Below are 24835 nucleotides of genomic sequence, written 5' to 3'. Positions count from 1 at the left end.
GATGGATTCATTCAATTACAATGTTGGCAAAGACCAGTTTGTAGATGAGGACTTTGATGTTGATTTTGATTTAGATGATTTTGAAAGTGGTAGTGAAGATGAGGGTGGAAATGCTCTTAATTTAACTATTAAGCAGAACAGAAAAAGAAAGAAAGAAAGAAAGCAAGGGGCAGACATATATAACAAACAACATCCAACTCATCAAGATTACTACTTTCAATCTCTTATTTCAGCAATAGTCTTTCCTGCATCTTCTTTCATACGTATAGTCCTCTCTAGCTCTGCTGACACTTCTGAACAGTTTGGACAGGGGGGGGGGGGTCAGTCCAAGCAACAAAACCACAGCCTCGACTACCCTGAAATTTCAAGTACAATCGTCTTCTGAACAACATGGACATCTGGTATGATGGAAAGGAAAAGAAAAAAAATGAAAAATTACCCTAATCGGGCAGCAGTGGAATCGGCTTCCAGGATTAGCTTGAGTATGGGAGGTTCGAAGGACAGAAGGTGACCCACATCGGCATATCACCATCTTTGCCTGCTCTGAAATTAGGGTTTTGAATGAAAGCTCGAAGAAGATGAATTAAGGAAGAAGATGAAGTGAAAAAAATGATTTAAGGTTTTATTTATACAAACATATTAGGGGTAGGTGAAATGACCTTTTTAGACATCATGTGCAGCACATGTGACCAAGAAATTAACCAGAGTTGGGGTTTGGTTAGACTTAGGGGCCAAAATGGTTAGATAGAGGGACTATGGGGGCAGATGTGTTAAAAATTCTTATTTTGGGCTAATATAGTAAAAGTGATATAACCACAGGGGCCAAAAACGTAATTTACTCTTTAATTTAAACATACTAACTACATATTAATGGACCTGAATCAATTATCAACCATTTCATTTGATGGACCTGAATATGAATTTGTTTAACTTCTACTGCCGCCTCTAGCTACCGCAACACCACCATTACCAAACTACATTCACTATAACCACTTTTCAGATGGATTAATAACCCCTATTCCACTTTTATCCATTTTCACATCACATAAGGCTAGACGGTATGGTTACCGTCGCCCATCCGTCCTCCCTTGGCGACGCCCGTCCCCCATCCCGCCCGCACCGTCTTCATCCCGTCCCCGTCCTCTCCGTCGGAATATCGACGTTTAGGACGATCCAAAGGTGGGCCCAGCTTTGTTTGTTTGGTTGTTTGTGAATGGGATTTGTACATTAGGCATTAATACTTGTACATAGTTTTGTGGGGTAGGATCATCTAGGACTATCCTCCCATACCCTCTAGTTTTGTGGGATGGACCATCTTGGGAGGACTATGACGTGGCGCCTACGTGGCGGATCATCCTCCCTTGAAGGACCATCGCCGTACCCTCGAGCCTAATGCTGTGTTCCAGAGATCCACTTAACAGGGGGAGGGGAGGGGAGGGGAGGGAAAATGGGGCTTTTTTTGCCTGATAATAGTCTTTCCAATTTGGAAAGACATGGAGGGGAGGGGAGGGATGGGGAGGGATTTTTAACTCGGGAACACACCCTAAATCTTCACTTTGTTTCTCTATTGTATATGTTTGTACATCGACTTCACTAGTATATATTTTCACATCACATAAATCCCCATTAATTAGTTATTGCCATTGTAGACTTCCAACTTCACGTAACTGGTAACTTCCTTCGATAATTTTGAACTGGTGACTATAGAAGCATGTTCTAAACCAGAATTCACTGTCAAACTGGTAAATCCTTGAATGGGGATTGTATATTTAACTCCAAATTCGCAAATCCTTCTTTAAGAGTGCGAATATGTTATTTGCTTTACGGATTAGTGCTGAAAACAAGTGTGTGATGGTTTCCTACGCTCATTCAATTTCATATATATGTTTTCTGGTGAGAGAGAGATAAAGGGAGAGACATTCAGGTGCGTGATGGTTTCCTATGCTCATTATCTTCAGCAACAGGGGTGGTTCTTCACAGATTGAAAACCTAAGCGGCGATGGTGGTGATTTGGGTTGGGAATTTAAAGGCAGTGTGGCGGCAGTGGTGGTGTTTAGGTTAGGCGTTGATGGTGGTTAAGTCAGACGACAGTAATAGAGGTGGTGGCTAGTGGTGATTGTGCTATGACGAAGAAGAATGAGAGGGAGATTGCTAGAAGATGAGGATCCATGTTTGATTTTGGGAAATTGTTAAGGAATTTGAGACATTGTGTGATTGTAGGGTTTATCACGAAAAGGGGGGAAATGTATGTTTATGGTGACTATGGTGATGGACAGAGAATGGAAGTGGTGATGGACAAAGAAAGATGGAAATGGTGGTGGTGATCTGCAAGAAGAGGGGGGGGGGGGGGGGGGGCGTAATTTATAATTGTTTTTATAATTTTTAAAATTTATTTTTTTTATTAAAAACTTTAAATTATTATATAAAAGGACTAAACTATCCTTATATGACAAAACTTAACTAAAATTTTGAATCAGGTTAGTGTTAAAGGACCTACGGTGTAATGGGTTTTAGAAATAAAGGATTGTGACTGTAATTATTGAAGTTAAAAGTCACCCGTTGCAATATGATACAAACATCAAGGACGAAAAGTGTAATTTACCATTAAATTAAATTAAAGTAAAAATGAATAGTAATTGTGTGAGGGAGAAAAATTTCTGGTAATTAACATAGGGAAAATTTTACACACCCTTTTTTTGAACAACTAATAAAAGCCTACCCCAATGTTTTAAAAACCAGTAAATACCGGCCGGTTATACCGGTATTACCGTTTCCAGGTGTAAATCCGGTACGAAACACGCCGGTCCATAAGTGAAACGGCATAAGGTTTGTATCGGCAGTAAAATCCGGTATACCGGTTTGAAACGTAATACCGGTACCGGCACAGGGTTATTTTTAATTCGGGTTGTTACTTATTTTTATTATATATGGTACTTATCTTACGTAATTTTTATATATTATGATTATTCGTAACTAAAAGTTCTTATTTAATATTGTATGAAACGAAAATGGTTATCCTCTTGTTGATGAGGATGGCGATAATAGTGAATTTTATCTTTTATGCGATCGTGAACTTGATGTATTCAACACTCAAATGACTTGAATATATCGTACACTTTCATTTAAAAGAGCTTGTTGGAAAATTGAATAATTTTCGATTATCTCTTGGATAACTTTTATTATGGATTTTATTTTGGATCATATTTTAATATGTAATCATGCATTTTTGAATTAACTTTTGAGTTGATGTTGTAATTTATGAAATTATAGAGTTAGGTAGTCAACCCGGTTGAACCACTCGCTACAACCTGGTTCAACCGGTTGAACCATTTTTTAGCCTAATCCGGTTTGATTTAAAAACCGGTTTTTAAAACATTGGCCTACCCAGATAAACTCACCCACGCAAGACGTAGACGACGCTGGTGACTCGACGCGCCAAATATAGTGTGTTTGGCCATTTAGGTTCATTCTGATACTATCCGATTTGGGTTATTCGGGTTTACTACTGGCCCCACACCCGTTTATCGACATCCGTGTTTATGATTTCAACGAGATGTACTTGCAGTCAGTTGTCAATCACCGGCACAACCGAATCGGAGCGGCCATTCGTGCTATCTGGATTTCAGTTCATCACCGTCGATCACAACTTTTTGCATTCGATTTCTACTCAATCTGAACTTCAACCTATACATAACTGCTATCCAGGTTAATCACAATCAGCAGATCATCAAATTACTTGTTTTCTTCACGATCAATAGCAGTTAACAAGCTAGCAACACATACACAAAGGTATGCATTCGTTGTCACAACATATTTATACTCACAGTTCGCAATTCGAATCAACGAAATTGTAGATCTGCTGTGACCTAAATCCTAATGCCCAAAATTAGGTTTAATTGTGCAATTTAGTGCGGATTAGTGATTATTACTCCAATATGAGTTTCAATCTGCATATTATTGTTATTTAGGATAATTATAATCAGCTTATCGTTGAATTAGTTAAGGTTTTCTTCATGATCAATAGCAGTTAACAAGTATGTATACATATTCGTAACATGTATAGACTCGCAGTTCGCAATTTGAATCAGTGAAATTGTAGATCTGTTGTGACCTAAATCCTAATTCTTAAAATTAGGTTTAATTATGCAATTTGATGCCGATTAGTTATTGTTACATTAATCTGAGTGTCAACCTGTATACAATCAGCATATCATTGAATTAGTTAAGGTTTTCTGCACGATCAATAGCAATTAACAAGTATGTGTTCTTGTTGATAACATATTCAGACTCACAGTTCACAATTTGAATCAACAAAATTGTAGATCTGTTATGGCCTAAATCCTGATGCTTAAAATTGAGTTTAGTTGTGCAATTTAGTGCTGATTAGTGATTATTACATCAATCTGAGTTTCAACTTTTATATAATTGTTATTTAGGTTGATTACAATCAGCTGATCATCGAATTCGTTAAGTTTTTCTTCACGATCAATAGCAGTTAACAAGTATGTATACGTATTCATAACATGTATAGACTCGCAGTTCACAATTTGAATCAACAAAATTGTAGATCTATTGTGACCTAAATCCTTATGCTTAAAATTAGGTTTAGTTGTGCAATTTAATGCTGATTAGTGATCATTGCACCAATCTGAGTTTCAATCTACATATAATTGTTATCTAGGTTAATTACAATCAGTATCGTCGAATTAGTTAAGGCTTTGTTCACGATTGATAGCAGTTAACAAGCTAGCAACACAAATCTGCAGAGATTCATTGACGACGATAAACAACGGTATGTATTCGTATTCATAACTTATTCAGACTCACAGAGTCACAGTTCACAAGTTGAATCAATGAAATTGCAGATCTGTTGTGGCTTAAATCCTGATGCTTAAAATTAGGTTTAATTGTGGAATATTATGCTGATTAGTGATTATTGATCAATCTAGGTTTGCAGAGTTTGGTTATGAATTGATCCGGTGTAGTCTGAGGATTTGGAAGACTCAGGTTATAGATTAGGAGATGGCCTGGTTTAGTGGGAAGGTTACGTTAGGGAACTTTGCGGATATAGCCGGAGCAGTTAATAAGTTCAGTGAGAGTGTGAAGAATATCGAGAAGAACTTTGACAGTGCTCTTGGATTTGAAGACAAGGCTGGTGGTACTACTTCTACTACTACTTCTACTAATGAAGGTACTCACCTAATCGCCTTTGTTTGATATGTTTTGCTGTTGTAATTGAATCTAGTTATTTTATTTTCAATGCAATTGTTTTACTGCATAGACATATCTGGAATGTTATATAGTAAGTCAGTAAAACAAATGGAATATAACCATTAGAGCCATTTGTTTATGGGATTGCAGTGTGCTATGTCTAATTGTTTAATCTGATTGTGTGTTTGTTGTAACAAATGGTCTCAATCAGCTCTGGACTGGTTGTTGATATTATTGGATTGCCTATCTTTACGTCAAATGAAATAATCATATCGAGTCTGGAGCACTTTGAACTGAAACAAATAGTTGAATCCAAATGTTACCAACATTTAATGTTGGATGTGCAGATTGCATGGCATTAAACTACAAAAGAAGTACCAACAGTTAAGGCAACATTAGGAAGTTTTTAGATTAAACTTTCCCTTGCCCTAACCTACAATCACTGCAATGTTGAAAAGGAGAATGCTCGATTATCAGTCGAATTTCTAAAAGAACCTTCAATAATGACAACATAAGTGAAGTTTGTGGACCCAATCAGTCACTATTTGTTTCTTATTATGGGCGAATGTCTATTTTTAATTTTGATAGTTTCCAAACAAGGGAACTTTGCAAAATTAATGGGCAGTCTCGTAAAAAGAAGTAATTACAAGTTCATGGGTGGAGGGAGGCGGGAGCATAAATCCTTAACATCTTAAACCGATATACCACCATCAAAAAATGATATGTGTAGAATACCACCATCTAAACGACAAGAAAAAAAATATATAGTTCGTTTTGATGCAAAATTGCAAAATTCGTTTTGCATAATATTTTTTATATCTTCAAGCGTAATTGAGTCACAAATGGCAAAAATATGTCTCCAGGCACCCACGTATTAACAGAACAATTTGCCTGAATTGGTATACATCTGCCGGAATTGGTATAAACGAAAAAGGATACATTATGGGACGTCGTATAAACTAGTTCCAGTATGTTGGTGGCTTTAAGGAAAAAATGTAGAATACTTTGGTGGCCTCCACATACATCCCCCAAAAAATGACATGTGAATATCTGTTCTCATGCAAACATTTTATTAATTATAATGCTGAACTGTTGATAAATTAATCATGTCAAGTGAGGTGATGGCAATGTTTCTCCTACTTTTACGCTACTAAGGTTATTTTTAATTGCTACTAGCTTCAGGGTCATGGCCCACTGACATAATGGCTTTTATGGGACAAAAAAAAGAGGATAGCACTGCTGAATCCATAGAAAAAGTTGAATCTTCAGGTCCTCAATCTTCATCTTCTGTTAAAGAAAAAGAAGTGCCCGTACCCGATAATTTGCCTGAAGAAAATTTAGAGCGTGAAGAACATGAAAGTCATCCTTCAGAAATAGATATTTCCGAAAACCCTCAGGAAATAAATATTATTAAAAGTGAGAATTCAGATGGCGTTGCATCTTCCGATAATGCAGACAATGTTGCATCTTTCGATAATGCAGAAAATGTTGCATCTTCCGATAATGCAGAAAACATTGCATCTTCCGATAGTGCAGACAAAGTTGCATCCTCTGATAATGCAGACGATGTTGCATCCTCTGATAACGCAGAGAATGTTGTATCTTCCGACAATGTAGAAAATGTTGCTGAACAATCAAATATTGCAATATCTGACGAGGCTACTACGACCGCTGCTGAAGTTGATTCACAAGCGGAATTAAATGTGGATCGTGTTGAGCTGTCAGAGTTTGTGGGCAAGTCTGAATCAATAGTAGACGAGTCAACTGATGGCGTTGACCAAGTTGTGGCTGCTTCTGAGCTAAATGAAGTTCACCCTACTCCTGATTTGAAGTCAGAAGAGGCTTCACATGAAGAATCTGTTTCTGCGGTTGAAGTAGAGAAACCGTCGGTAGATGGTGAAACTGGAAGTTTGTCTGAGATTAATGAAGGTCAATCTGTCACACTTGAGGAAATTAAAGTTGCTGAAGAAGGTCAACTGCATTTATCACAAAATCCAGATGATGTGTCTGTCATTATCTCTGAAGCGCTATCGAAAAAAGACGATTCAAATTCGATGGCTGAACTGGAGAAGGTAACCCGTGAGATGAAAATGATGGAGGCTGCACTTTTAGGGGCTGCTCGACAAGCTCAGGTATTGTAATTTTGAATTATTGGTTCATAAAAATTGGTATTCTGGATGAATGCCTTTACTAGGTCAACCCTGAATCTAAGCAGTTAATGCGGTAAAAATCGGATATCGGTCAAGGATCGATATCTGAGATATCGGTTATCATTGTGGGATATCGGTAATTTTAATATCGTGTAGAATTTGTATATATAGCAATCTAACACTAACAATTCAGTATACTCTCCTACCATTAACAAATTAACCTTTTGCAACTTGCAAAACACTAATAGTTGTAACAAGTAGGAATTGATTACGACTTAAAACACCAACATTTAACACTAACAATTAAGACTTAAAACACTAATATCAGCAATAAGTAGAAAGACGAATGGTAGAACTAAGAAGAAATGTACTGATATCGGGAAAATCGGTGATATATCGGTCAATATCCTGATAATATCACGATAATATTCTGACCAATATTTGACACCGATATTTTACATGGGACCGAAAACCGATATATCTGTGATATATCACCGATTCACCGATATTAACTGCATAGCCCTGAATAAAGAAAATTGGAAGTCTTAGAGATGGAAGTTATTTTAACATGACGGTGTGTCAGCTGATGTGTTAGTTACTTTGACTGTGTTGACTTTTTTCGGAAGTGACACCATGAGACTGGTTACTTAAGTAACTTGCATAATTTTTGAAACTTTGATGGCCTTTTCTGGGGTAAAAAAATGTTGGTTACCTGAAATAAAAGTTGGACCACAACTACTTTATGTATAAATTTGCTTGTCTGCAGTTTGTATAACATAAGAGCATGGGAAAGTTACTTAGAGCTGATGATATGATAATTCCGGTTTTTTTTTTTTTTTTTTTTACTGAAATTTTCATAAATCATATGATTGTTTCATTAAATGAGAAGTATGTGCCATTTATTGTTTGTTATGAGTGTTAAACTTATGAGAAGTTATTTAAATTATAATTTAAACCAACACCGTGAAGTCAATCTTTTTGTCATCATGGTTATGCTCTTATATTGTATTTTATTTGTTGAAATTAACACCTTGAAGTTTTTCTAATTTTTTTTTATTCGCTAAAATGTTGATATGTTTAGTTATATCTTGGTGAATAAATTTTCTTTGCAACATTTTTTCATCTATTATCATTATCATCTGTTAACAGGCAAAAGCTGATGAAATTGCAAAGCTGATGCAAGAGAATGAGCAACTGAAGTCTATAGTCGAGGATCAAAGGGTAGGTTGAAGGTTCAGTAAATTATTGCCAAAAATGTATGAGTACCATTTATAAATTCTCAAAGTCGCATACAGCTATGCATGTGATTGGTTACTTTCAAAACTAATTGAATTTAAATGCTACTATATTTTAACTTGCTCTATTTAATCTTTTCTGATTGTTTCTTCCTGTTGGTTGTAGAACTTATACGGTTATACCTATTTCACGAGTCAAGTAAATAACACTTTATACCTATTTCATGAGTCAAGTAAATAACACTTATTCATCTATCAGATGTCATGCCAGAAATAACATTACTTAGTTAGGTACTTCAAATTGAGTGGGTCAGAAGAGATGATTTGGGAATTTGCATTTGAGTTTCGCTAGGGCACAAACGTCATTATATTATGGTCTATATTATTACAATGCTAATCTTATTTTAAAATAGAACAGTTTAGGATGCTTTAGCATTTTGATTACACTTTGGTCATTGGGTGACTTTTGAGTTTTAACCCATTCAACCTGTTTCCATATTATCTAAGTTTTTTTTTTTTTTTTAAATTTAGCCCTTTTGGTCTGTTAGAGACAAGGTATATTTGAGGTGCTCTATTTACTCATACACCCAAAAACGGGTCAAAATGCACCTCTAACTTTGCTGCAGCAGCTGACTGAATTCTAACCAATCAAGCTTCTCTTTTAATAAATTTTTAATGTAATTCGTCTTCCATCTGATTTTTTTTACATTACTAAACAGAGAAAACCAAGTGAAGCAGATATCGAGTCTCTACGAGAAGAGTATCATCAAAGGGTATCAACTCTCGAAAGAAAGGTAAACAGTTTCTATATTTTAAAATTTTGTTTAATATCCTGGATTTTTGTGTATAGGATTGTCATGTTAGGAAAAATCTTTAAAACATGCCAAAAAAGTCCTTAGCATCTTGCTAGATAGTTCTTATTCTTTAAATTTTGTTTAGTTAAGGATTTTTTTAAACTTTAAAGGTGGAAAAAGGGTCAAAATTGGTAATTTTTTGGTGCATGTTGGCTCGCGGGCTGTCTGAAATTTGTCAAGATTTTTATTGTTTCTTAATAACTAGCAATTTAGCATCTTATGATCACAAATTAAGTAATGATCTATTCCTTTGAGTAATATTTGTCATAAACTTGTAATTTTAAATCCACCAAGAATGATCACTTTAACGTAAGCAATCTCAATCTTCTTATTGTAACAACTTATTTCATCCTAATATAAGCAGGTAAGCATAAGCACATTTCTTTATCCAAACACTCTAAGTGCATATCTGCTTTAAAAAGCGCAATAAGTAGATACATAGTCAAAAAAGCAATCTTAAACACCCTCACAAGGTTTTATGCAATCATAGGGTGCATATAACATTATAACTTCAGTTATTGGGAGCATAAAGTATTAAGACTATATTATTGTGGGCCCACGGGCTCAGTTAGGTTGCTAGGGTTACTTGTAATCTCTATATATTGTAACCTATCTGAGCCCGTGGGCCCACTATAGTATAGTCTAATATAAAGTTAGTGCTGCTAATCTACTTATTTTGCTTGATGTATTATAACTCTTAATTTCACTACAGGTTTATGCTCTCACAAAGGAAAGGGATACCTTACGTAGAGAGCAAAATAAAAAAAGTGATGCTGCTGCTCTTCTGAAAGAAAAAGATGAAATAATCACTCAAATTATGGCAGAAGGTAAGAAAATAAGTTAAATAACTGTACTTTTGACAGAATAGCTTTCCATGATTGGATAATATAAATGATGGTGATTATCCTTTAAAAAATATAAATAGGTGAAGGGCTTTCAAAGAAACAAGCTGTTCAAGAATCTCAGATTAGGAAATTGCGGGCGCAGGTATGCAATACAGATACTACCGTGTCGTTCTTAAAACAAAATATAGACACTTCTTTTTTTTCTATTTAATATATGAACTTGTTACTCTAGATATCATTAAGAATTTATGTGTGTGAAAGCTAGATTAGGGAGCTTGAAGAAGAGAAGAAAGGACTGATGGCCAAACTACAGGTAATTTATATATTATATGTGGCAAAATGGTTAATCATGCATCATGTGGTGGCGCTGATAGCCGAAAGACAAGGGAGTACATGCACTAATTGGCCTTTGTCTTAATTGCTGAGTGTTATGTGTCTTATGTCCAAGGCTTGATGCAAAACTACTAACGAGCCGGGGGTCTCATTGGAAGTAGCCTCTATTCCTACGGGGTAGAGGTAAGGCGGTCTACATCTTACCCTCCTCAGACCCTACCTTAGCTTTGCTATTGGTGGGATTTACTGAGTATGATGATGATGATGATGATGTGGCAAAATGGGCAGGTTGGGTAATGGGTCAAAACGTGTAATTTTATATATGGTTCGAAACAGGTTGACCCCCGCAACATTTTTTTTTTGTCCCAAAGAACTTTTATAAACCATTAGAGTGTCATTAATGCATTATTTATATCTGTTCAATCTAAATTGTTTGAATTATTATTATTATTATCATTATTGTTTTTATTATTATTATTATTTTTTTTTTGAACGGCAAGGATTTTTTTTTAATGTAGTTTTATAAATAAATGATTCAGTAGGTTTTATGCATTCAAATTACACTTCGGACCACTTTCGACCAGTTTGACCCTTTTCCCTTGTAGCTATCTTTTTTACATTTTACCAGTTTGACCTTTTAGAGAAAATTAACCCGGATTGACCCATCTATACGTAAATGGTTCAACATTGCCACATGTACATATACATGTTCAACTACTTTTTTGAGCGTTAGGTTTTTTTTTTTTTTTTTTTTTTTTTTTTTTTTTTCGTATAAAGGACACGAACATAATTACAGGCTCTACATGCCTAAGTGGTTTTTCAGAGAAAAAAAAATACTCATATACCCTTTCACAATAATAACATACCTAATAAATATTTATATGTCCTTTTGTGCCGTGTAATGTTACATTTTTCAGCTACATCTACATCTACTTTTGTCAAACATACCTGTTCTCCATTTCCACTTTTCTTGCACACTGTTATTCTTTTTCCCCTCTACTATTGTTAATGTTAACCTTTCTAGTTACTTTCCAGGTTAAACATTAACTGTTTTAGTTACTTTCCAGGTTGAAGAGAGTAAAGTAGAGAGTATAAAGAGGGATAAAGCAGCTACAGAGAAACTGCTGCAATTAACAATAGAGAAAAATCAGGCTGAACTTGCTACACAAAAAGAATATTATACAAACGCATTGAATGCAGCTAAGGAAGCTGAAGCATTAGCCGAGGCCCGGGCAAACAGTGAAGCCAAAACTGAAGTTGAAAGCCGCCTAAAAGAGGCTGAGGAGCGTGAAGTCATGCTAGTTCAAACCCTAGAAGAGTTGAGACAAACCCTAAGCAGAACTGAGCAGCAGGTTTCAGTTTGAAACAATTATATTACATGCATTGCTTGATAGAGAAGTTAGAGGTGGTAAAATGGATGGGTCGGGTAACAGGTCTATACATGATTACAATTTACAATAACTATATCGTTTCAGTAATAATATTATTATTTAAAAAGAATGATTTTGGGGGCTAAATGGGTGGGATTATGTAATGGGTTTGGGTTAAAACAGTTTATTTATGGTATGGGTCTAAACAGGTCAGAAGTTTTGTTCAATATTTTAGAAATTTAGCATGTTGAATATGCACAGCAACTATATTATTTCAGTTACTATTTATTTATTTATTTATTTATTTTTGAATAAAATGAACTCTGAGCGTAGCAGGGTTTAAAATTGTTTGTAAGCATTGCTTTGTAAAATATTAAAGGTGGAATTTGGTTGGTTGGGTAACAAGTCAAAACTTAAAATGGGTTACTTATTAAACATGGTCAAAGTTGGTGCCGTTGACCCGAAACATTTCTTGTCCATTTTTTTAGAAATTTAACAAGTCAAATATGACTGCAGCAACTATATTATTCTAATAATAATCTTTTTTTTTCAAGAAAACAGATAATTTTTGCTACGGGTCAGGTTGACCCCAAACACTTTTTTTTTCGTATTTTTTAATGTTTTTATAATATGGTTGCAAAAACTATATTATTTGGTTAATAATCTTTTTTTTGTTTTGACCAAATGATTTAGGAGGTTTTATCATTTATGCATTGAAAACACACTTTGGTCGACTTTCAGCCTGTTCTCTTCTAACCTATTTTTTTGAATCAATTCATTTGACCTGAGGAGATAAATATAATCAGAATCGACCCGCGTGCATGTAAATGGGTCAAAATACCCAGCTCTAGTAGATTTATCGAATTTATTAAACCTTATTTCTGCAGGCAGTTTTTAGAGAAGATATGCTTAGGAGAGACGTTGAAGACCTTCAAAAGCGTTATCAAGTACAGTCAACTTCCTTAATTTTTTTACCAAGTGAATCTAATATTTTTCTATATCGAATCATTCACTAGTCATCATTATTCATTACCTCTTGGCTTCATTCCTTCTAAACTATTCAAGTTAAATATTTATTTAGTTCACAAAACGTCTCATCTTTTCACAAAAATGCTATTTTGGTTAATTTATGTATTAGTTCCATAAAAACAGAATCTGACGAACGCAAAAAAATCTTATTATCTGATTATTACATTTACAACTTCAAATAGTAGAAGCACAGGCAAAAACTATCTTTTGCAACCCAGTTTTTTAAAGTTCATCAGTTCATCTTATTCTGATTATTAAGTATCACATAATCACTTTCAAAAGTTACATATACCCCCTCATAATGTATCATTCTTTTCAGGAAAGTGAGCGTAGATGTGAAGAGTTGGTCATGCAAGTTCCTGATTCTACTAGACCTCTTCTGAGACAGATTGAAGCTATGCAGGTTTGCTTCCCTTTCTTCTTTCCCCTGATTTTCACCATTCTTTTTTTTTTTTGCTAATTTGTCTTTATGTGATAGGAAACAAATGCTAGAAGAGCAGAAGCTTGGACTGCTGTAGAGAGATCACTAAACTCACGGCTTCAGGTAATTTTACAAAAACATGTTTACATAATTGATTAAATTATTACTCTCTACCATAGTTGTTAATGGCGAATAGAGACGAATAGTGATAAGGTACCTATATGCTGCATAACGAATTGGCGATAAATAGCGGGCGGCTAGTTTATAAATAGCGATACACTAGAAAAAAAAAATTAAATTTTTTTTTATATGTATATTATATCAAAATACCCTGGTGTATATGCTATTTTACATGTATATTTAACAAAAACCTAAAATCCAGCCATTTTATAGCTATTTATATTAAAAAAACAAAAAAAAGAATAAATTGTCGCTATTATCGCTACAACCCTATTAGCGAGCCTAGACCTATACACTACGTAGCACGCTATAGCGATCGCTACGTTCGCTATTGACAACTATGCTCTCTACTAGGTTAGAATCCCGTGTAATACACGGGTTGATAAATGTAATGTTATATAATTATTAGTAATAAAAAGTTACGTTTAAAAAACATGTGATCTGCACGGTTGAATAAACCCATGTATTAATACTAATATTATAAAAACTTTAAAAAGTGATGTAAATTGTTAACATATACAGTCATCAAGATATGTATTTATAAAATGAACGTTGACGTGACAATTATAAATTTTGTTAAGTTAATTTTTAGAACATTATTTCTTTCAACTGGGTTTTAACTTTGGTTTTTCAATACCATCTATTTTTTATTATTATTTAACATACTGTATTTTTACCATTCTTATCATCCAACCACATTAAATATTTGAAAATTTTAGAAATCACTCATAAAAACAATTATCATAGTTGTTCCTTGTTTCTTAATATTTTAACTTGGTGAAGCTTTTAAGTGAAAAAGATAAGTTTATTTAAAAATTTAATAATTAATTTCATATTAAATTCATTTGGTTAATGATATTATAACTATTTTTAATTAAAAAATAAGTATCCATAGTTACGTAGGAGAGAAAGGCGGGAAAACGGGAAAACCAAAAAGTAAATGGCTCCGATGAATGACACGTGTCCCTGCTTGTTTTCTTTTATTATATAGCATAGATATAGATATACACTGGGAAATCGTAAAAAAGAAACCCTATGGACTTTTGCTTAATCCGCACATAGGTCCATGGACTTTTATTTTTTGCATGATTAATACAGAAGTCCCTTTTGCATGTTAAATCCTTGAGCTTTTTCAGATTTAACTTAAAGGTCTTTCTCTTTTGTATTGAGAGGTCCAAAAGTAGATTAGGACTTTTTCATTAAGTTTTAATTCTAGTGAGTTAGTCGAGCAAAGATAAAGTCCAGGGATTTATGTGATAATACAAAGAAAGTTTATATTGTTTTTCTTTGACAATTTCTTTTATTGATTCTATATAGCTTCTTAATTTTTTAATATGAAGGAAGCGGAGGCCAAAGCTGCAGCTGCAGAGGAAAGAGAGCGATCCGTAAATGAACGTCTATCCCAAACATTGTCTCGAATAAATGTTCTTGAAGCTCAGGTGCGCATGCTCATTAATTGGCTGGCTTTGTTTCAACTGTGTATCAATTAGAGATTTAGAGGTGCCAAAATAGGTGGGTCAGAATGTCAGATAGCATGTCAAAAATACACTGCCGACAACTTTTAACCTATTCAACTACACGGATGGTCCCTGTGGTTTACCATAATTTTGGATTTGATCCCTAGCTTTCCAAAAGTACACGGATGGTCCCTGTGGTTTGCACTTTGTAACACATTAAAACCTATTGCTGTTCAACTCATTTGGCTCGTTTGAGAAAAAAAAAAACCCAAATCAACACATTAAAAGTAAACGGATTGAGATTGTCATGTCTTCCAGCCATATACCAATCATTGTTAAAAATTTGTAATGTGTTACAGATATCAATTTTAAGAGGCGAGCAAACACAGCTTGCTAAGTCCCTTGAAAAAGAAAGACAAAAGGCAGCAGAAAACCGACAGGAATATTTAGCCCTAAAAGAAGAAGCAGATACTCATAAAGATCGTGTGAATCAACTTGAAGAAGAAATAAGGGAACTTAAGAGAAAGCATAAGCAAGATTTGCAAGAAGCATTGACTCATAGGGAACTCCTCCAGCAGGTAGCATTTATAGTTATTTATTTAGCATGTGATGTATGATCGCAAAAATATAATTTCAATAATAGTCCAGTTTCTTTTAATAAAAGTTATGTAAACATATCGTAAGAGTAGCAATATTCTTTCAGTGATGATCCTTTTTTCGGTAATTACAACTTTCAATCCATTTCAGTAATTACAAGCTTTTTAAGGCCCACTTTGGTAATTTTAGGGTAAAAAGGTACAAAATTATCAGATAAGTATGAAACTTATTTACTTACTAAATAGGGACGATAAAAACTTTATTTACCCACTTTAGGATTAAAAGAAACCACGCAAATATTCCAGAAAACATGGATATCATCTTTAGGGATTATGATTTATATTTTTGTCTAGGTCGTTTAGAAACTAATATTACCAAAATGGGTCGAAAAAAGTTATAGTTACCAAACTAGACCACCACCAAAAGTATGCTATTTTGTGACACTTTATAAGTTTTTTAACCTGTTCCCTTTCAATATAGTTTCCTTTAACTTTTACCCGTTAGAGATAAGACAATCTGAAGCGACTCATTCATAAGTAAATGGGTCGAAATTGCTACCACTAATTTTTATAGACACATCTTATGATTATTTTAATGCTTTCTCCTATAGCTTAAGCTTCTCTTGCTGTTTAAATTTCCAAAGTATTTAAACTTGTCTGTTTCAAAGTGTATTAAATGTTACTTTTCTTAGTTTATGAAAATACTTCAGTTTGTATAAAGTATGCTTATGATAATTACAGGATATAGAACGTGAGAAAGCTGCCCGTTTGGAACTGGAAACAACGACTCGCCTTCAGAATTCTATTATTCCCGAACAAAGTCCGCTAGCAAGAACCAAGTCTGCCTATGAAAATGGTAAATAGTATAGTACAGTTTAGGTAGAGGATCCTGTACATTAATCCAGAAGTGTGAGAAGTGTATTATAACACTATATATAACACTATATAACACCATATAAACATCGTATAACAATATGTAACACCATATAACACTATGTAACACCATATAACACTATGTAACACTATACATCTATCATAAACATGCTATCAGACAAACTATAGTGTTATATTTGTTATATAGTGTTACATAGTGTTATATGGTGTTATATGATGTTACATATTGTTATACGGTGAACAATATATTTGTTATATATAGTGTTATAATACACTTCTCACACTTTTGAATTAATGTACAGTATCCCTACCCGTACAGTTTATTTGAGTTATGTTTTATCTATAAAGGGTCAAATTAAAATATTAGCGGAAAGTGGAATGGGTCGAAAGTCACCCGAACTGTATCTATAATCTGTTAAAACCCTTAGACCATTTTAGTCAAAGGCTTGGTATTACTGAAACAATATAATATTTGTGATCATGTTCGACACTAATTGTGTATCATAAAATGTAATTTTGTTTTGACAAAAACTGTTTTTGACTTTTAGGTCAACTCAATACATACCAAAATTTACATGATTTGACTTTATTCAACCAGCTCATAATGCTTGGCTCTAGTAGAGGATCTTGAAAGGAAACAGGTTTAAAGTCACCCATAGTGTATTTTAATGCATAAAACTTGTATTTTATGCTGAAATAAAATATCTATATGTATTCATATTTAACACACTACTTGTTTTTAGAGTAAAGTACACCACAGTTTAAAATTACGTATTTGCCCTCAGTTCAAAATAAAATTATGCTTTTGCCCCCAGCTAAAATCTATGAATTTCCCTGTGGTTTACCAAAATTTTGGATTTGGTCCCTAGCTTTTCAAAAGTACACATATGGTCCCAGTGGTTTAACTTAGTAACACATTTAATCCCCAACTTTATCAAAAGTCACATGGATGGTCCCTATGGTTTGCACTTTGTAACGCATTTAGTCCTTAACTTGAACATGCTGAAACGATTTGCTAGCTGGGGACAAAATGCGTTACAAAGTGCAAACCACATGGCCCATCCGTGTACTTTTGGAAAGCTAAGGACCAAATCCAAAATTTTGGTAAACCACTGGGACCATCCGTGTTACTTTACTCTTACTCTTGTTTTTTACTTTATAAGCATTGCATGACTTTGGACAAAAAAATGTTTGGTCAGCCCAACCAGACCCAGTGATCCACCGTCACAAATTTGACCTGTTTTGACCCGTTATTAGGTCCACTCATTTTGCCACCTTTAGTAAAAAGTAGAATGACAAACCAGACAAATGTGAAAGTACGTTATGTATTATGTGCCAGAACACTTAACAAAATCACATGTTATTGAAAATTTGAAATAATATAATATTTATAACCATATTCGGCACACTGATTATGTATTGCAACACCTAGCAAATAGAATCTGTTTATTGTTCTCTATTCATGATCCGTGTTTTCTGTTATATTTGTTTTTTTAAATATATGAACCGCAATTTGCAGGCTTGGCTCGCAGACTATCAAATGCAAGCAGTTTAGGTAGCATGGAGGAAAGTTTTTACTTGCAAGCATCGTTGGACTCTTCTGATACTTTATCTGAAAGGAGAAATAATGGAGAACCGATCATGAGCTCATATTATCTGAAAAGTATGACCCCAAATGCTTTTGAAGCGGCCTTGAGACAAAAGGAGGGTGAACTTGCGTCTTATATGTCTAGATTGGTATGAACACATTATTATATTATATTCTCTATTATTGATGAAGTTGATTATATATGTATAATAACTACTCTTCCATAGGGCTGCAAATGAACCGAACGTTCAGAACCGTTTGGCGGGAAGTTCGTTTGTGTTCGTTTGTTTAATAAATGAACGTTTAGTTAAATGAACGGACATGAACAGAGTTCGCGCTCGTTCGTTTATGTTCGTGAACGTTCCATAACGTGTTCGTATATGTTTGCTTTGGTTTTGATAGTTCATTGGGGTTTTAATTGTATATTTTATATTTAAATACTTCAAAATTGCCACTAATAAAATATTGAATAAATATTAGGTTAGTATACTATGGGTGGATCTACGTAATATTTGTGATGAAAGATATAAATTTCATTCGACATGCATGTTCTTTTTTTGTTGTGTTCATTTGTGTTTATGAACATTCTTTTGGCTCATTTATGTTCATGAACATTCGTTTGTGTCCATGAACGTTCGTTACCTAAACTTAACGATCGAACACGGACAGAAAATCTTGTTCGGTAAGTGTTCATGAACAGTTCGTAAACACATAATTTCCTTAACGAATGAACACGAACAAGGCTTTGTTCGTGTTTGTTCGGTTCGTTTGCAGCCAGGCACCTGTTTGAATCTTATATTTATTAGTTTTGTCTGTTTCTACTAGTTTCCTTTGGCTTTTTAATCTTATATTAGTTTTCTGCGTCTTTTTGTAGTTGGTTATGATCTTATATTACTTTCCTTTGTCTTTTGTAGTTGAGTTAGTGATATCAATGGCACTAGTCATACAAACGGGTCGTAAATTAGACGTGTCTCGGTGTATTGGTTAGGGTTCATCTTTTTGACAAGATTATTCAAGCGGGTTGGGTTTACGAACCCATGCCCATCATAAACTAAAATTTTTTTCTGTTACTAATTTCTTAGACGTGGTTTCTGTTAAAGTACGGGTCAAAACAGGTTCTAGTCGGAATTGGGTTAATCTACAAACACTCTTGTCTATTATTAAATTATTTATAAATATTTAATGTATTCACTATGATTACGTAAAACAATGTTATTGCCATAAGAGTCAAAATCTTTTAATAAACATGTCCTGCGCATTCTCCTATTCACTCAGTTTTTTTAGTTTAACCCATTTGATAATAACTGATATAAGTGGGTCAAAATGGCCACCTCTAAATTATTTATTTTGTTTTGTTCACTGTTGTCCCGTTGTTTAATATCGTGCGATTTATTGTTCAACGTGAACTTTAGGCATCTATGGAATCCATTCGTGACTCTCTAGCTGAGGAGCTGGTTAAGATGACTGAGGAGGTATGCTTTCTTTTCTTTCTTCCCATTCTTACCATCTTATATCTCTTTGATGATTTTTTTGTTTAATTTGAATTAATTCTGTGTATGGGGATGGTTCAAATGAAAACCACTTTTATTGTGAAAACTCGAAAACTAACTAAAAAAAGCCTAAAAAACACACAAATTTTTTTTTCCATTTTTTTTTTTATAAAAATCGCTGGTTTTATATATAAAAAAAACTTTTTTCAAAAAAAAAAAAAAAAAAAAATTTGTAGTGCACTTGTGTAATAATACACATGTGTAGTATTACACATGTGCACTACACAAAAATTTTTTTTTTTTTTTGAAAATTTTTTTTATATAAAAAAACCTGCGAAATTTGGTTTGCAAAAAAAAAAAAAAAAAAAAATTGTATGTTTTTTTGGCTTTTTTTAATTAGTTTTCGAGTTTTCACAATAACTAGTGGTTTTCATCTGAACCTTCCTAGCCCTAGCCCTATGCTAGTAATTAGTCACTGTCGTTTAGGGTGTAACGGGTGCTCACCTAAGAGGTGAGTCCCCTCTCTTACGCCCAACCAATCCTCGTGTGCCACGTCAACTCCCCTCTTAAACTCCCCTAACACCCTAAATTGATGGCGGCACTCCCCTCTTAGGTGAATTGGTTTTTTTTTTTTTTTTTAAAAAAAAAAAAGGAAACTTTTGATTGGTCCCTCATCCCTCTCTCCTCCCTCTCTCCTCCCCCTCTCTTCGGTAGCTCCCCACCGGTTTCCTCCCTCTCTCTACCTCACCGATTTAACGGCGGTGCCATCCCGCTCGGCAAGAGGGGTCCCCGATGGGGGTTTCGGTGGGTACCGAGAAAAAAAAAGCGCACATATAAAGAAAATAAAAAATATATAATATGCTTTGTAAGACTAGCCTAGCCCTAGCCCTATGCTAGTAATTAGTCACTGTCGTTTACACTTTACACATATGTTCACTCTTTATTATTTCAGTCTCTGCACATATATGTTCAGTCACTTTTAACAGTCTTTTAAACAGTAACCCACTTAAAAGGTTTGCTTTTATTTCTTTTTGTATGTCTCTCTCTCCCCTTTCCTGTCCTTTACCCCCTCAACGTTTCTTCTTCCTTCTCTCTCACTACCCTGCAACTCCGATCTCCTGTCACCTTAAACTCTGGTCTCCGGCCACCAGAACACCACGAGCAGCTGCTGTCTTTGACCCATTTTACTCCATCTCTCCTCCTCTACGCTAAACGCGGCTGCCTAAGCCTGAGTTTATTTCAGAATCTTGCCGGAATTTACAGAAAGTGGTCGGAAGCCGTCAGAATCTGGGAATCGCGTCTAAACAAGCGCAATAATTGCGCCTCGCCTGAAAATTGCGCCTAGGCGCACAAGGCGCTCGCTTTTGATAACTATGCTGATATCCCACCGAGATAAACTATATCTTAAATATTGTTCCTTGACAAATATATGATATTTTACCGCATTAACTGCTTTGTTTACAAGTATAAAACTATTCTTTTAAATAGAAAACATTTGTAGTTACTCCTCCACAAATTAAGCAGTAACAACCCCAAAAAATCAGGAACACTAACTAGAAAAATTATTTCATCTTAATTATTCGCTAATGTCATTGTATTCCTAACAAAATTACAAAGAAAGTAGGATAAAGATGAGGATTCAGTGCCCACCTGTTTTTCTGATTATAATGACATTATGAAACATGTAACAGTACTTTTCTACATTCCAACATTACTGTTTTACAAACAGAAAAACAAAATTATGCATATTTTAATTAGCAAAATGCCAGTGTTACCCTTGATGCATTTAAGACCCAGTTGACTAGAACCGCTTGTGAGATTTAATGATAAGGGTCATTAATGGTAAAATGGGAAAATTAGTAAATGTTAATCTAACTATATAAAATGGACAATTATTTTGGGACAATCAAGATAGAAATGTAGACAACAATAGTCAAACAGAGGGAGTAATGTACCTGCTTTTCATTACCGATCACGACAACCAGTGGCGGATCCAGGGGGTTTTTGGGTTCCCAGGAACCCCCTTGGTTTGAAAAAAAAAATGGAAAAAGTTGGTGGAAACCTTGAATGATTTCGAACATAGTTGTTAAAAGCCATCGCCTCTTGCGCCTAGGCCCATGTTTCAGGCGAGGCGAGGCAGTTGCGCCTTAAGTCGAGGAAATTGCACTTTAATTCTCCAGATGATGGTTCAAGTGCACATTCTGGCGAGAGTTCTGGATTCTGAGAGTTTCCGGCCAAATTTTCTAAATTCCGAGCAGGATTCTAGCCAGATCCGTACTTTTATCTAAGGAAAACTACTTTTCTACCCTAATGCGCTAATATTTTAGAACTTTTGGTACTAAATAAATGATATAAAGTGTTATATAATAAATTTTGTTTATTTTATTTAAAGAATAGTATTCTTTTTCTAATACATAATATATTTATTAATTTTTTTTATTATGCGCTTTATTTTTCTCAGGCTCTTGCTTTTTTTGCACTTTAATTTTTTTTATTATGCGCTTTATTTTTCTCAGGCTCTTGCTTTTTTTGCACTTTGCGCCTAGGCCCCAGGCGAGGCCTATGCGCCTTGAGTGCGCCTAGCGCCTTTGATAACTATGATTTCGAAAAAATTAGTGAGAATATACCAAAAGGAACCCCCTGGGAAAAATTCCTGGACCCGCCACCGATGGCAACCTACTTTCATTTTTCAACAGACCGTAGCAATGTATTTTCATTTTTTTATTGATCATGCAACATACGTGTGTGTGTGTTTCCAATAATAGCAACATAGTTTACCTTTTGGTTGCTTTGATTGGTAAAAGAAGGAAATTATGTTATTATTTGTATAAAGCCAAAGTACATTACCATAATCAATTAAATAAACAATGTATCGTGCTATATTAAGCAAATAACCCTAAAGATTAAACCCTATTTTTTAATGGCAAACACACAATCGTTAAAATCTACTCCTAAAATCCACCGTATACCTACTTTGTGTGGGACTCGAACCCACACCACTTTTGTTTAGATAAACACTTGATGCCACTAGGCCAAGAGGCCATTGGTGATTAACAATAATTTTAATATAATTTTTTTGTAATTAGCGACATACTTATTTATATATTAGCAACATAATTTACCAAATGGTTGCTTTGAGTTGTGTGAAATTGAAGTATGTTTCTATGTAGGATAATTTTTTTAGTGCGTTACTATAATCAACCTTATAGATTAAACTCTAAATATAATTAACCTTTGATCTGTATTTTTGTGTAGTGTGAGAAATTGCGGTCAGAAGTGTCTCAATTGCCTGGCTTGAAAGCAGACATAGAAGCATTAAGACGCAGGCACTCTGCTGCACTTGAGTTAATGGGTGAACGAGATGAAGAGGTACATATTGTCTTTGAGTTGTGTTTCATACCAACTCCAAAATCGTTTTTATTCATAGGTTTAGACAATTATCACAGTGATATTGTTTTTTTTAAACCATAAGCAACACATTAATTATTTATAAAAGAGCAAAATGTCGTTTTCGTCCCTGAGGTTTGGCCAGTTTTGGGACTTTCGTCCAAAGGTTTGTTTTCGGTCTTTTGACATAAAGTGAAAAAGACCGAATTGCCCTTTAAGTTAACAAAAAAGATGGAAATACCCCTGACTTAACGGAGAAAAATGGATGGAGTTAACTAGCTGGATGAAAATGGCAAGATTTCAAACCTTTTGGATCCAGAAACAAACCCTTGGACAAAAGCCGTAAAACTAGCCATACCTCAGGGACGAAAATGGCATTTTACTCTTTATAAAAAAGGGCTAAAATTTAAGCCGTTCCAACCTGAACCCGTTACCCAATCTGCCCATTTTTCCACCTCTAGTATAAATTATAAGTGGGTTGGATAACAGGTCAAAATGGGTCGGGCCGACTAATTAACACTTTCTCCATGCTTTTTTTTTTTTTTCAATTTTGTTTATATTTAATATTCCAAATATGATACAAACACTACTTTTTATTTATGATTCATTTTCATTAATAAAGCTATTTAAGAAGTTGTAAACAGTGTGACATTCATAAAACAAGAAGACAACTAATAGTAAGAAACCTTATGCACAGGGGCGGACCCACACGGTGCGGGTCGGGGTCCATGGACCCCAATGTTTTTAAAAAAAATAGTAGAACCAGTATGTTAAAATTTTCAAGGACCCCATAAAATAAATTAGTTGGACCCCATTGTATTAAAAGCAAAGATGGTATGGTGGTAAATCCCCTTGTGTTTCAATAAATAGGTCTCAAGTTCAAGTCTTACATCTCTTGTTTTTCAGTTTATTATATAGTGCCGTTCAAAAAAGAAAAGCTTAAACAAAATTTTGAAGTTATGTAAAGTAGTTGTGTTGTTTAGGTAGCTATTGGTTTCAAGCAACTTATTAACCACCACGATTTGATAACTTGATTCTTAAAAATGGTTCTTAATAATGTAGTGCTTTCATGTCCACTAAATGCTTCTACATTATTTCCTAGCCCTGACCCGACCCGACTACGACGACCGGCCCGAAAATTTTAATGTTTGGTTGTGAAAAATTCTAACACAAAAAAATGGACCCCAATGGAAAAAAATCTTGGGTCCGCCACTGCTTATGCATATCGTGTAATTCTGCTTTCTTGTAGCTTGAGGAGCTTCGTGCTGATATTGTGGACTTGAAGGAGATGTACCGAGAACAAGTAAACATGCTTGTAAATAAGGTAACTAATTACATTCTAAATAAATAGTCTAAATATTATTACAAATCTTAATATTTAGTAAGTTAAGTCTGAACAACATAAACATTAAATGTTTGTATCTGCAGATCCAAGTGTTAAGTTCATCGATTACCTCTGCCTAGGTTCCAGCTACAGTTCGTGATGATGGTACATGTTGTAATATATACGGTAATACATCATAACATCAAGTTTCTGTATTTATACTCGTTTTTGTCGTTTCCACATTTCATTGTTTTTCCGGAATTAATTTGTGTTCCGTGTTTGCATTTGTTGTATAACATGTCTTTTGTTTTTTGATGAGGGTTATAGCTAGATTTTTTTACCGAGTTTGATGCATAGCCGATCATTTGTAAGATTCATATCAACGTTTGCTTCAAACACCTCATTATTTGTTAATTTGCAACTTCAGTTTGATATAAAACACCTTATAAAATGGGTAGGTCTGGTGGCGGG

The 24835-nt window shown here is 34.4% G+C and overlaps 1 protein-coding gene across 3 annotated transcripts; it reads left to right on the top strand.

Moving 5' to 3' along the window:
• The first annotated feature begins 3496 nt into the window (after nucleotides 1-3496).
• LOC110935592 (golgin candidate 5) lies at nucleotides 3497-24764 on the top strand. Of its 3 annotated transcripts, none has more exons than XM_022177963.2 (21): nucleotides 3497-3789; nucleotides 4682-4792; nucleotides 4950-5191; nucleotides 6388-7343; nucleotides 8511-8582; nucleotides 9316-9390; nucleotides 10163-10277; nucleotides 10376-10437; nucleotides 10561-10608; nucleotides 11696-11980; nucleotides 12886-12945; nucleotides 13347-13430; nucleotides 13506-13571; nucleotides 14969-15067; nucleotides 15445-15663; nucleotides 16423-16537; nucleotides 18095-18312; nucleotides 19576-19635; nucleotides 22909-23022; nucleotides 24290-24364; nucleotides 24469-24764. In XM_022177963.2, the coding sequence occupies exons 3-21, from the start codon at nucleotides 5023-5025 to the stop codon at nucleotides 24502-24504; spliced, it is 2928 nt and encodes a 975-aa protein (XP_022033655.1). In that variant the 5' UTR covers nucleotides 3497-3789; nucleotides 4682-4792; nucleotides 4950-5022; the 3' UTR covers nucleotides 24505-24764. The 3 variants fall into 3 exon arrangements, with proteins under 3 accessions (XP_022033655.1, XP_035845575.1, XP_035845576.1); XM_035989682.1 differs by having other exon boundaries at nucleotides 4739-4792; nucleotides 24469-24704; XM_035989683.1 differs by having other exon boundaries at nucleotides 6394-7343; nucleotides 24469-24704.
• The last annotated feature ends 71 nt before the right edge of the window (nucleotides 24765-24835 follow it).

The sequence above is a fragment of the Helianthus annuus genome, chromosome 4 (assembly GCF_002127325.2).
Source record: "Helianthus annuus cultivar XRQ/B chromosome 4, HanXRQr2.0-SUNRISE, whole genome shotgun sequence".
NCBI classification, from domain to species: Eukaryota; Viridiplantae; Streptophyta; class Magnoliopsida; order Asterales; family Asteraceae; genus Helianthus; species Helianthus annuus.
The sequence above is the reverse complement of the archived record's forward strand: the minus strand, read 5'-3'. Positions and strand labels throughout refer to the sequence as shown.

Bases quoted from the DNA above. Each gene is read 5' to 3' on its own strand.
- LOC110935592 (XM_022177963.2), top strand. From the start codon at position 5,023: ATGGCCTGGTTTAGTGGGAAGGTTACGTTAGGGAACTTTGCGGATATA. The intron at 5,192-6,387 runs GTACTCACCTAA...AATTGCTACTAG, and splicing joins TACTACTTCTACTAATGAAG to CTTCAGGGTCATGGCCCACT. The intron at 10,609-11,695 runs GTAATTTATATA...GTTACTTTCCAG, and splicing joins GACTGATGGCCAAACTACAG to GTTGAAGAGAGTAAAGTAGA.